Source organism: Nycticebus coucang, chromosome X (assembly GCF_027406575.1).
Source record: "Nycticebus coucang isolate mNycCou1 chromosome X, mNycCou1.pri, whole genome shotgun sequence".
Taxonomy (NCBI): Eukaryota; Metazoa; Chordata; class Mammalia; order Primates; family Lorisidae; genus Nycticebus; species Nycticebus coucang.
The window spans coordinates 88,804,390-88,818,314 of record NC_069804.1 but is presented as its reverse complement, the minus strand read 5'-3'; the positions used below and the strand labels follow the sequence as shown (position 1 = coordinate 88,818,314).

Here is a 13,925-nt window from a genome sequence, read left to right as displayed (position 1 = left end):
TTCTACTGCCTACTTCTGTGGATAATTTATTACCCAAGTGTTTCTGTTATTTGTATAGGACAGAGTAAACTCTTAAAATCCCATCATATTTATGTGTCTAACGTGATTGATAGTACATTTGAAGTTACATGATTTTCAGGTTTTATGAACTAGTGTCCCCATATTGTTTGGAAACTTGAATTGGGAGATGGGGAAAAAAATCAAAAGAGAATACCTTATTTATTAAGTCTAATCATTAAGTTAAAATTAAATTGAAATGCATTAAAGAGGTATAAGAACAAAGTATTTAATTTTCTCCTAATTTGGAAAAATTTTATAAAATCGTTTTAGTGACAATTTTGAAACTTTAAATATTACCTTTATATTATATGATATTAATATTATTTTTTAATGTCTACTAATGGTGTTTAGTTATGTAGGGCAGTATCCTTATGCTTAGGGGTACAGTGTCATGATGTCTCAATTTCAAATGGTTCAACATAAAAAAGGACATGCGTAGAGAGAAAAAGTCAATGTGGCATACTATAAAAATGAGTGCCTGTGGCTCAGTCAGTAAGGCACCGGCCCCATATACCGAGGGTGGCAAATTCAAACCCGGCCCCGGCTGAACTGCAAACCAAAAAATAGCTGGGCGTTGTGGCGGGCACCTGTAGTCCCAGCTACTAGGGAGGCTGAGGCAAGAGAATTGCTTCAGCCCAGGAGTTGGAGGTTGCTGTGAGCTGTGTGATGCCATGGCACTCTACCGAGGGCGATAAAGTGAGACTCTGTCTCTACAAAAAAAAAAAAAAAAAAAAAGAGTGAATTTAAGAGAAGAGATATAAGTGTTCATTCAACAATTCTTCCAAGTTTTTGGTAGGTTTGAAAATTTTTTTAAATTAAATTTTGAGTGAAAAATTAACACTAAACTTAAAATTTTACTTAATTGCAGGATTTGTGTGTGCATGTGGCACACATATCAAAATGTGTTTTGGATGGTCTCCCAATTTCACAGTTGCTTAGCAATTTTTTTATTGTAAAATATACATAACATAAAATTCACCATTGTAATAATTTTTAAATGTAAAATTCAGTGGTATTAAGTACATTGACATTGTTATTTAGGTTATTGAGTATGAAATATCCAATTTCCTTAAGTAACAAGTTTAACAGTTGATATCTCTGATACTGCACTTTGACACTTCTTATTTTTATTATTAATGAAGGTACAGCCTCACATTTTCAAATGCATGTTTTGGCTTGTGATTATCTTTCAAATTTTTAAGAGCAATTTTTGTGAAACTGTGGATAAGTAAAAAATTCATTTCATTTTCAAATATGAGATCCTTCATGTAACCAATGCAGAGCATTGGATTTGACACAGTAGGTTGATGGTCTGAGAAGTTCCATTCTGGTGATTATAATCTTGAAAATGAGCCATGTGGGCAACCTCAGATTAAGGTGAATACACTAATGATGAACTGAAAGCTATAGTGGAAGTAAATCTATCTCAGTCTACGTGTGAATTAGCAGTAAGATTTGATGTTACTATTCTAATAGTATTGAACCACTTGAAATAAATCAATGAGGTAAAGAAGTTGGATATTAAGCTTTTTGCATAAATGTTTTCTGACCTCTGAAGTAAACAACAGATTTTATTCAAATGCCATTAGGTTTCCCACTAATGTCCTTTTTCTGCTGCAGGATCTAATCCAAAACCCCACATTGCATTCATTTGTAATATCTTCCTTTTTTTTTTTTTTTGCAGTTTTTTTAGCCAGGGTTGGGTTTGAACCCGTCACCTCCAGTATATGGGGCTGGCGCCCTACTCCTTGAGTCACAGGCGCCGCCCTGTAATTTCTTCTTAATCTGCTCCAGTCTGAGAGGTCCTCAGTCTTTTCTTTCTTGACCGTGACACTTGTGAAGAGTATTGATCTATTATTTTCTCAACTATTTCTTTTTTTTAAGGCAAGCATGAAACAAAGTTTATTGAGGAAGAGAAAGGCTTACAAAATAAGAAACCTTCAAAGCAGAATACATTCACCATAGACAGGGAATGGGCCTCCACTACGAGGGCAAGTTGGCAAAAAGGCCTCAAATGTTTCTTGCTATGTAGTTGTCTAATGTTTTTTCATGATTTAAGTAAGGTTATTATGCATTTTGACAAGAATATCTCAGAAATGATGTGTTCTTTTCAGTACATATCAAAAGTATATGATATCAATATGTCTTATTAATCTTATTGTTAACCTTGATTACTTGGTTGAGTTGGTATCTGTTGCTTTTTTCCAGTACAAAGAAAAAGATGTTATTTTTCTATTTGTATTTAATGAATATTTTATGGGGAGATTCTTTGAGACTGCAAATATCACATTTATTTTTATCCTTAAGCCCACTAATTTTAGTATCCATCTTGCCTGAAGCTTTTACTACTTTGTTATTTGCCGTTGGGAGAGCTATTTAATACACCATTTATTGATTGCATTATTTCTGTCACTATGGACTTATAGATTTTTATTTTGTGAGTTGTAATCCAATATTGTTACATTTTTCATTGCTCAAATTATTCCATTGTTCCAGCTTTTTTTTTTTTTTTTTTTGTAATTTTTGGCTGGGGCCAGGTTTGAACCCACTACCTCCAGTATATGGGGCCAGCGCCCTACTCCTTTGAGTCACAGGTGCTGCCCCTGAGCCTTTTTTTTTTTTTTTTTTAAGAGATAGGATCTTGGTCTGTTACCTGGGCTAGAATGCAGTGGCACAATCATAGCTCACTGCAATGAGCTTAGGTGATTTTCCTGTCTCAGCCTCCTAAGCAGCTGGGACTATAGGCATGCATCACCACACCTGGCTAATTTTTGTATTTTTTTTTTTTTTTTTAATAGAGATGGGATCTTGCTATGTTTCCCAGACTGGTCTAGAAATCCTAGCTTCAAGTGATCCTCCCATCTCAGTCCTTCCAAAGTGTTGGGATTACGGGAATGAGCCACTGCATGTACCCAGTTTTTTGCAACTGTGGCTATTGGGAGTTCCTTCAGGTTGCATCCTGTGTCCTTTTAACATGTGTCCATCGTTGTTTGAGCACTGTTTTATTTTCTGGTACAATGAGATAGAAGTTCTAGGCTCATCTTGTATTTTCCCTTCCCTACTTCTTCTGCCCAGAAAGATGGATCTTCTCCTGGAGTTGTTTTTTTTTTTCTTGTGACAGAGCCTCAAGCGGTCACCCTAGGTAGAGTGCTGTGGCATCACAGCTCACAGCAACCTCCATCACCTGGGCTTAAGTGCTTCTCTTGCCTCAGCCTCCCAAGTAGCTGGGACTACAGGCGCCCGCCACAATATCCAGCTATTTTTTGGGTGTAGTTGTCATTGTTGTTTGGTAGGCCCAGGCTGGATTCGAACCCACCAGCTCTGGTGTATGTGGCTGGTGCCTTAGCTGCTTGAGCTACAGTTGCCGAGCCTTTCTCCTGGAGTTTTATGTCTTTGTCAGCATGGCAATTGTGGTATTTCTCATTTCTTTTTCAGAAATGAGAAAGAAAAACAAAATTAAAGATTACCCTCATATTCTAGTGACACGTAGGGCCCCCTTTTCCTAGTGGTACGGCTAAAAAGAGGGGGTTTCTTCCAGTTTGCTCTCAGCACTCTCTGCATACTTAATAGAATTCAGCCTGCCTTCCAGTCAAAGCCAAGAAACAAAGGGGGAAAATAACCAAGGGCACTGACAGCTGCCCCACCTTCTCCAAGTATAGAGGAGTTATTACTCAAGTTTTGATTTCAATCCCTGCTGTGCCTCCTCTTGTTTCCCTTTAAGAGCCCTTAGATTGTTTCTTTATGTATTTTATCCATAGTTTTAGTTGTCATCATTGGAGGGTAGAATCTATAATCATCTTACAGGGCGGCTCCTGTGGCTCAAAGGAGTAGGGCACTGGCCCCATATGCTGGAGGTGGTAGGTTCAAACCCAGCCCCAGCCAAAAAAAAAAAAAAAAATTATAATCATCTTACTTAGTCTTGGCCAGAATACTTTGCTAGTTTTGAATAGGCAGACTTCTTCTTTAATTTACTTTCAGTAATTAATTGCATATTTTATTAATCAGTAATTTAGTCTCATTTTGTCAGTCCATATGCAGTTGAATACTTACATTTAATTTAGAACCATATTTTTTCTTTTTCTTTTTTTTATTGTTTTTTGTTTATTTGGTTTTTTGTTTTTTTAGAACCTTAATTTTATAATTATATTTAGAATATACTTGAATTATATTTATAGATGCCATTTAAGTCATATGATGTAGTGTCCATTCACATATATAGTGCTGATGTTCTTATAATATCCTACATTTTAATATGAAGTTATTGGCAAATTAAATGAATTGTGTTATTTTTTGAAAACATTTAATAATTAGTTTTTTTTTTTAATTCAAGTGAGCAGTGAAGATTCAGAAGATTCTGATTTTCAGGAATCAGGAGTTAGTGAAGAAGTTAGTGAATCTGAAGATGAACAGCGGCCCAGAACAAGGTAAGTATTAAATTACTTTTTTAAACATTTTAGGAATTAATCCAAATGACTATTCCTTTACTTTATTTGTAGAATTTTTACTTTACCAATGAAATTAAGTTAGTGGAATTTATAATGTTTTGACTTAAAACTAATTGTTAAAATTACTAATTTAAGAAGTGTATAAGCATATCTTATGTATAGTTGAATTGTTATGTTCTAACTTGGGTGGATTTTCAGTGTGCAAAAACACTCCTGTATCTAATTTCTGGTTGTTATGGGCCTCTGGAGCCAAACTGCCTCAATCTAACTTACTGCTTTCTGTGTGTAATATATACTGTATGCCTCAGTTTCCTCATCTGCATAATGGAAGATTATAATATATTTACTGACTATCGTACACATAAAATGAGACTGTACATGTAAAATAGTAAGTTATCAATGAATGCTAATTGTTGGTCTTAATTTAGTAATAAAATTGTGTTTGTTCTTACAATATATGCAGTTACTGGTCTTGATTTCCAGTTTTTTTTTAATTTGGCTTCTTTCTTAGCATAGTATTTTAGATAATGCTAACCATTCTAAGATTTTTTAATTCCCCCTAGAATGACATAATCCTTCTGCAATTTATCAAATGAACATTCTATTTGTGTTTTTATTAGTATGGGTGTGTATGTCTATGTAGATGTCTATCTGCACTTGTAAGTTTTAAAACATTTGAGATTTTTTACTTAACAAATTGTGCTTGAAAGTATAGTAACATATTATACTTTGGGAAATATAAAGTAATGAAATACAATAATAGTTTTTAAAAACTGAAACATAATTCACAAAATATGAAATTCAATATTTTAAAGGGCAGAACACAGTGGTCTTTAGAATATTAACAAAGTCGTGCAGCCCATGCTACTGTATAACTTTAGAACATTTTAACAACCCCTACATATTAGCAGTCTTTTCCCATTCTCCCTGCCCTCATCCCCTAACAAATACTAATATACTTTCCATCTCTGTGGATTTGCCTATTCTGGACATTGCATATGAATCAATTCATATGATGTGTGTCCTTTTTTATTTTTTTGATTTTTTTCTCAGACAGAGTCTCACTTTGTTGCCCCCAGTAGAGTGCTATGGCATCACAGCTCACAGCAACCTCAAACTTTTGGGCTCAAGTGATTCACTTGTCTCAGCCTTCAATTAGCTGGGACTACAGGTGCCCGCCACAATGTCCGGCTATTTTTGAGAGGTCTTTCTTTGGCTGGGGCTGGTCTTGAACCTGTGAGCTCATGCAGTCCACCTGCCTTGGCCTCCTGGAGTGCTAGGATTACAGGTGTGAACCACTGTGCCTGGCCCTAATATGTGTCTTTTTATGAATGGATTCTTTCATTTAACGTAGTATTTTTACAGTTCATCCATGTTGTAGCCTATATCAGTACTTCATTACTTTTTTAATGGTGGTAAAATACACATAGCATAAAATTTTACCATTTTATTCATTTTAAAGAGTATAATATAGTAGTATTAAATACATTTGCAGTTTTTTGCAACAAATCTCTAAAAACTTTTTACCTTGCAAAGTTGAAATGCTATACTCATTAAACAGCTGCTTCCCTTTTGCTCCTTCTTGCAGCTCCTGGCAACCACCATTCTGTTTTGTGTCTATGAATTTTATTATTCTAGGAACTTCATATATGTAGAATCATACAGTATTTGTCTTTTTACGACTGGCTTATTTTACATAGCATCACGTTGTTAAATTTCATCTGTGTTGTAGTATGTGTCAATTTTTATCCTTTTTTTTTTTTTTGGTGGGGCTGGATTTGAACCTGCCACCTTTGGCATATGCGGCCTGTGCCCTACCCCTTTGAGCCACAGGCGCCGCCCTTTTTTTTTGTTTTTTTTTTTAAAGAGAGTTTCAAGCTGTGGACCTGAGTAGAGTGCTGTGGCGTCATAGCTCATAGCAACCTCCAACTCTTGGGCTCAAGCGATCATCTTACCTCAGTTTTTTTATTTTTAGTAGAGATGGAGTCTTGCCCTTGCTCAGGCTGGTCTCAAGCAATCCACCCGCCTGGACCTCCCAGAGTGCTAGGATTACAGGCATGAGCCACCGAGCCTGGCCTAATTTTTATCCTCCTTAAAGCTGAATACTGATGCAAAGTACTACATTGTGTTTATGCATTCATCTCTTGATGAACATTTGGGTTGCTTTTACCCTTTAGCTCTTGTGAATAATGCCTCTGTGAATGTGGGTGTGTGAATTTTAAAGTCCCTGCTTTTAATTCTTCTGAGTATATATGCAGAAATGGAGTTGGATAGTGTGGTGCTTTTATTTTTAATTTTTTGAGGAACTCTGCTATACTGTATTTCATAACAACTGTATCATTTTGTATTTTTACCAGTAGTGTACAAGGGTTCTACTTTGTTGACATTCTTACAAACATTGGTTATTTTCTAATTTTTTGGTCTGGATTAATGTAGTTTTGTGTACTAATTTCTGTTTTTTTTTTTTTTTTTTTGTTTTTAAGACAGAGTCTCACTTTGTTGCCCTGAGTAGAGTGCCGTGGCATCACAGCAACCTCCAACTCTTGGGCTTAAGCGATTCTTTTACCTCAGCCTCCCAAGTAGCTGGGGCTACAGGTGCCCACCACAACGCTTGGCTATTTTTTGGTTGTAGTTGTCATTGTTGTTTGGCATTCCCGGGCTGGATTTGAACCTGCCAGCTTCAGTGTATGTGGCTGGCGCCCTAGCCACTGAGCTACAGATGCCAAGCCTTGTGTACTAATTTCTGAGGCCAGAAATTCTTTTCCTCACCAAAAGTTTTGCTGTTCTTTTATTTATGTCTCTGTCATCTATTATGAAGAAAATAGTATTCATCTTTTTCAGTCTGCTTTTTTTAGTGATGGTGAATGTTTTTTATATGTATGTTGGCCATTTATATTTCTCACTAGAAGAAGAGTCATAAAGTCCCTTCCTCTGTCTTACTACTCATATACCAAACCTACCTCTCTGTATACCTTAAAAGGTTGATCACTGGATTGAAATTGAGGGTTAGACTTCTGCTAGAATATCTGTTTTGAATCTACCAAATTTGTTTGTGGCTGTGGGGTTTTTTTCCCCCAGACAGGGTGTCACTGTACTGTTTTGCCCAGACTAGAGTATAGTGGCACCATTATGGTTCATTGCAATCTCAAACTCCTAGGCTCAAGCATTCCTCCTGCGTCAGCCTCCTGAGTAGCTGGGGGTATAGGAATGCACTACCTGTGCCCAGCTAATACTTTTATATGTTTTGTAGAGAAGGCATCTTCCTTTTTTGCTCAGGCTGGTCTTGAGCTCTTTACCTCAAACAATTTGGCTTTAGTCTCCCAGGGTGCTAGGATTAAAGGCATGAGCCACCATACCTCGCTTTTTTTGCCTGTTTGTTTTTAGGAATGTACCCAAAAGTTGGACGGTTTTAAAACAACGCATAATTCATTGATGGAAATTCATCATGAAGTATTTTATTTTGTGTTTTGAATTTTCTTAAGGTCTGCAAAGAAAGCAGAATTGGAAGAAAATCAACGGAGTTATAAACAGAAAAAGAAAAGACGACGTATTAAAGTTCAAGAAGATTTATCCAGTGAAAACAAGGTAATAATAATGGTTACCATAGGCTTGAATTATAACTGGTATAGTACACTATAGTAGTATGTTGCAACTTCTGTGTTCCATTCATTAACATTCTGCTGGTTCATTTACATTTTACACTTGTGGAAGGATTGGTTTATTAAATCTCTAAATAGATAGAAGTATAGACTTGAGCATTATTTTTTTCTGTACATTAATTTCTAATGGAAATTTCAAACCATTCTAATACATTATTTTAGATTGATAAGGCTGTGGAAGTGATGTGAAGTGTTGTGTTTTCTGACGACATAAAACATTAATGATCACGTATATGTGAATAAATTTTTTCTGACAATGCACTTAACCAATTTGAGTTTCTTGTGTGGAAGCAGGTTTACATTAAAAAGCGTGTGTAAATATGTTTTATTCTGTCAACATAATTCTCTTTTGGAAGAGTGTTATTTTTTGGCTAAGCTCGGTGGTTCATGCCTATAATCTTACTAATGTGGGTGGAGATGACAGGAGGATTGCTTGAGGCCAGGCATTTGAGACCAGCCTGGGCAATATAGTGAGACCTTGTCTCTATTAAAACATAAAAACATTGGCTCGGCGCCTGTAGCACAGTGGTTACCATGCCAGCCACATACACTGAGGGTGGCGAGTTTGAATCCAGCCCAGGCCAGCTAAACAACAATGACAACTACAACAAAAAATAGCTTGGCATTAATGCAAGTACCTGTAGTCCCAGCTACTTAGGAGGCTGAGGCAAGAGAATCTCTTAAGCCCAAGAGTTTGAGGTTGCTGTGAGCTGTGTGCCATGGCACTCTACCAAGGATGATATAGTGAGACTCTGTCTCAAAAAAAAAAAAAAAAAAAGCCTGGCTTAGTGTTGCATGCATATAGTCCCAGCTACTTAGGAGATTGAGGCAGGAAGATTGTTTGAGCCCTGATCTTAAAGGTTTCATTTGAGCTATGGCAGTGCCACTGCATTCCAGCCTGGTTCACAGAGATATCTCTTAAAGAAAAGAAATTTTTGAACATTTTAAAGTATACAGTTCAGTGGTTTTAGTTACATTCACAGGCAGAAACTCTTTTCTCATTAATTCCCCATTTTCTTTTGTCCCCCATCCCCAGGTTACCTCTGTTTTCATTTTTGCCTCTATTAATTTGTCTATTTTAAGTAAATCATATAAATGGAATAGAAATATTTGTTCTTTTGTGGGTAGCTTATTTTATTGATAGAATATTTTCAACGTTCATCTATGTTATAACATATATTAGAATTTCATTCCTTTTTAAGACTAGATAATACTCAATAGTATGTGTTTACCACATTTTATATATCCATTCATCTTTTGATGGACGTTTGGGTTGTTTCAACCTTTTGGGTATTTTGGGTAATGCTACTGTGAATATGATTGTACAAATATCTGAGTCCCTGCTTTTAATTCTTTAAAGTATATATTGTGGGTGTAGCATTTAACATTTCTACCAGCAATGTTCTGATTTTTCTACATCCTTACTTTCTTTTTTTCTTTTTGGTTTTTTAATAATAAGCATCTTAATAGGTATAAAATGTTACTTCATTGTGGTTTTGATTCGCCTTTACCTCGCTAGTAGTGTTCAGCATCATTTTATGTTTTTATTAGCCATTTGTAAATCTTCTTTTGAGAATTGTCTATTCTAGTCCTTAGCTCATTTTTTTTTTTAAATTTCAGATTACTGTGAAGGGTACAAATGATTAGGTTACAGTGTTTGTGTTTGTTAGGTAAGGTCTCTGTGATAATTGTGCCCCTCACCCAGCAGGTGTGCTATATACCCTTACATTGTGCCCATTAGATGAGAGTACTCTAATTTCCCTTCCTCTTTCCCCTCCCCCACCATGAATTTGAGTATTTCTCTTATGTGGGGGTGTATTTGTTCGTTTACTAGATTCATATTAGTGTTAAATATATTGGGCACTTGCTTTTCCATTCCTTTGATACTTTACTAAAGAAAATGTTCTCCAACTTGGTTGTAAATTGAACTGTGATAAACAATCTAGTGCAAATGTCCTTATGATAAAATTATTTTTTTCTTATGGGTAGATACCTAGTAATGGGATTGTGGGATGAAACGAAAGGTCTATTTTGAGTTCTCTGAGGATTTTCCATACTTATTTCCAAAGAGGCTGTATTAGTTTGCAATTCCATCAATAGTATAAAAGTGTTCCTTTCTCTCCACATCTGTGCCAGCATTTGCAGCTTTGGGATTTAGCCCATTTTTGATTGTGTTGTTGTTGTTTTTTTAACATCCTTTATTGGTAAATAATTCTAATGGATTGCAGCTTGTTTTATCCCACCTTTTCTTGATATGGTAGTTAATGTAATAAGAAATGAATAAATTACACAATTTTGTACTGTTTACCTGTGATCATTTAAATTTTCTAGAGTAATTCTGAAGAAGAAGAAGAAAAAGAAGAAGAGGAGGAGGAAGAGGAGGAGGAAGATGAAAATGATGATTCCAAGTCTCCTGGAAAAGGCAGAAAGAAAATTCGAAAGATTCTTAAAGATGACAAACTAAGAACAGAGACACAAAATGCTCTTAAGGAAGAAGAAGAGAGACGAAAACGTATTGCTGAGAGGGAGCGTGAGCGAGAAAAATTGAGAGAGGTAACCAAATTATTTATGATTTTTAAAATTTGAGGTATACTTTTCATAGATATATTTGAGTATTTCAAGAGTAGAGTACAGATTTCTAGTTTTAATTGTATTTTCCTATTCGTAGGAGTCTATGCAACTTTAAAACCCAGCTATACAATTTACTTAAGTACATGGGAAGAGTTAATTCTTTTATCACCAAAATGATTGTGCTATATTTGGGATAGAAAAGTGTTTCAAAATTATATCTTAAATCCATAAAGGATTTCAGTTATTTAATGAACTTTTCATTATAAATATTTTTAAATAACAGGAGAAAGAATAGTATAATAAGCCTCTGTGTATCTATTAAACCAACTTCAATAGTTATTAACACAGGGCTAGTTTCATTTCATCTGTTCTCCTGCCTTCATATTATTTTGAAGGAAATCTCAGAAATTATATTATTTCATCTTTAAATAGTTGAGAATATATTGTCAGAAGATAAGGACCGTTTAAATATTATTGTAATACCATTATTACATATAATTTCCTTATTTCCTCAGAAACACAGTAGCAGTTTCTTAAAATAGTTAGTGTGAATAAGGAGCCTGACAAAGTCGAGCTGCATACTCTGTTGCATTTGGATACTATATCTCTTATCCATTTTAATCTATAGCGTGACCCAGAGGTCACCATACATACATAGAGAAAATGGGAAATTATAGCTAAATGTACCTTTATTTACAGTATTCATCCCAAATTTTTAAAATATTTCTCCATATATTGATATAGAAATATAAAAATATTAAAAATTTAGTGTTTGTTAATTTTCCTACAAATGGTTACTTCTCTTTGTTCTCCCATTCTTATGGTTCGTTTGTTTTATTTTTTGGATTTTTATTTATTTATTATTTGAGGCAGAATCTTACTGTGTTGCCCTGGGTAGAGTGCCGTGACATCATGTTAGCTCATAGCAACAACCTAAAACTCCTGGGTTTGAACAATCCTCTTGTCTCAGCCTTCCAAGTAGCTGGGACTACAGGTGCCCACCATAACACCTGGCTAGTTTTTCTGTATTGTTTAGTTAGAAATGGGGTCTCACTTGTGCTCAGGCTGGTCTGGAACTCCTGAGCTCAGGCGATTCACCCACCTAGGCCTCCCAAAGTGCTAGAATTACAGGTGTGAGTCACCATGCCTGGCCATAGTTCATTTGTTTTAGAAACCAGATTATTTGTACTCTGAGTTTTGGTGTTTGTGTCCCTGTGGTATAGTTTCATTGATGTCTGTATTTCCTGTAAACTGGTGGTAGGATTTAGAGGCCTGATCAGACTTAGAGGGGTACTTTAAATCTGTTTTTTTTTTTTTTTTTTTTTTTTGTGGTATAGCTCTCGCAACTTTATTTTTTTTTTTTCAGAATTATTTTGGCTAGTCTCAGTTCTATGCATTTCCATATAAATTTTAGTATTATGTTTTTAAGTTTTACAGAAGTCCTGGGGGAACTTTTCTTGGAATTGTATTGAATCTTTAAGGTCAATTGGCCAGAATTGACATCTTGACAATGTTTTGTGTCTTTTTGCATAAATATACCTCTCTACTTATATCTCCTTTAATTTCTCTTTGCACTGTTTGGAATTTTAATTGTATAGGTCTAGTACATATTTTGTTAAATTTATCACTTTTTTGATGTTAAAGAAAGTGCAGTTAAAAGTAATCTTGGTATGACTTTGTTTTTTAAGACCTTGCTAAATTTACTTAATAGTTCTAATCACATTTTTGCTATATTCTTTAGGATATTTACATATACATTCATTTTGTATGTAAGGAAAAATCATTTTGCTAATTTCTTCCCAATCTATCATTTATTTCTCTTTTTAAATTATAAATAGATGCTAAATTTCTTCAAATGCTCTTTAATGCATTTTTTGGAATGACAGAAAATCAGTCTTGCATTTCTAGACTAAATCTTGCTTGGTCATGGTATATTAGAGTTTATATATTGTTGTATTACACTTGCTAGTATTTCAGCAGGATTTTTACCTTTATTGTTAAGTAGGAAGGCTGGATTTCTGTTCTCGTTATGACATTGTCTGCTGTTTTCATATAATGAAGAGGATCTTCCTACTTCCTTTTTCATCTTTTTATTTATTTATTTTCATATATTTAGGGAATACAAATAGTTTTGTTATATGGATGTGGTACATAGTTGTAAAGTCTGGACATATAGTGTAATCATTATCTGAATAGTGTACATTGTACCTATGAAGTAATTATTCCTCTTTTCGTCTTCTTAAAGAGTGTTTGTAAGGTAAATATTATAGTTTTTCTTATATGTTTGATTGAGTACTCCAATGAAGCAATGGGCCTGGAGTTTTCAAAAAAAAAAAAAAAAACACAGATTATTTTTCTTTAATACATGTAGGACTGCTTTGATCTTTTCTTCTTAGATCTGTTTTTTTTTGGGAGATAGTTTTCTTTTATTGCCCTCGGTAGAGTGCGGTGATGTCATAGCTCACAGCAACCTCAATGGGCTCAAGCAATTCTTTTGCCTCAGCCTCTTGAGTAGCTGGGACTACAGGCGCCCATCACAATGCCTGGCTATTTTTAGAGATAAGGTCTCACTCTGGCTAAGGCTGGTCTCAAGCTTGTGAGCTCAGGCCCTCCACCCACCTCAGCCTTACATCTGTTTTGATAAATTTTATCTTTAAAATTGCTAATTTGCAATTGCTAAATTGTAATTGAAATGAAATTATTCATTTTTTAAGTAATCAAATGTATTCATGTAAATTTGTTTATGATATTCCCACATGATCTTTTATTATTTATAGGCTCTACCATGATGTCCTGTCTTTCATTTCTGTTGTAATTTGTGTATCTTTTTTCTTCTTGATTAGTGTCTTTAGAGGTTTAGCAATTTTTTTGTCTTTTCAAAAATACCAGTGTGGAGTTTCACTCATTTTCTTCTATTGTTTGATCTTTCTATTTCCTTGATTTTCATTCTTATTTTTATTATGTTCCTCCTTCTTTGAGCTTACTTTTGCTTTACTTTTTCTAGCTAGTGAAAGTAAATTTGAGCTTTTCCTTCTTTAATATATGCATTCAAAGGTATAAAATTTGCCACTTTGAATACTACTTAAGCACTGCATCTTACAAATTTTGGTATTTTGTTTTCATTTTTACTGTGCTCAGGATATTTTCTAATATTCTGTGAGAAAGAATGTGGTCTATTTTTGTGGATGTT

The 13,925-nt window shown here is 34.7% G+C and overlaps 1 protein-coding gene across 10 annotated transcripts in view; it reads left to right on the top strand.

The window, feature by feature from the left end:
* The window catches only part of ATRX (ATRX chromatin remodeler), a 357,519-nt gene that overhangs the window by 159,114 nt on the left and 184,480 nt on the right, over nucleotides 1-13,925 (top strand). For all 10 annotated transcript variants that reach the window (XM_053579351.1, XM_053579357.1, XM_053579356.1 and 7 more), the window contains 3 exons: nucleotides 4,391-4,484; nucleotides 7,988-8,090; nucleotides 10,496-10,717. In XM_053579351.1, coding sequence (XP_053435326.1) covers nucleotides 4,391-4,484; nucleotides 7,988-8,090; nucleotides 10,496-10,717 — 419 coding nt within the window. The remainder of the gene's footprint in view (nucleotides 1-4,390; nucleotides 4,485-7,987; nucleotides 8,091-10,495; nucleotides 10,718-13,925) is intronic.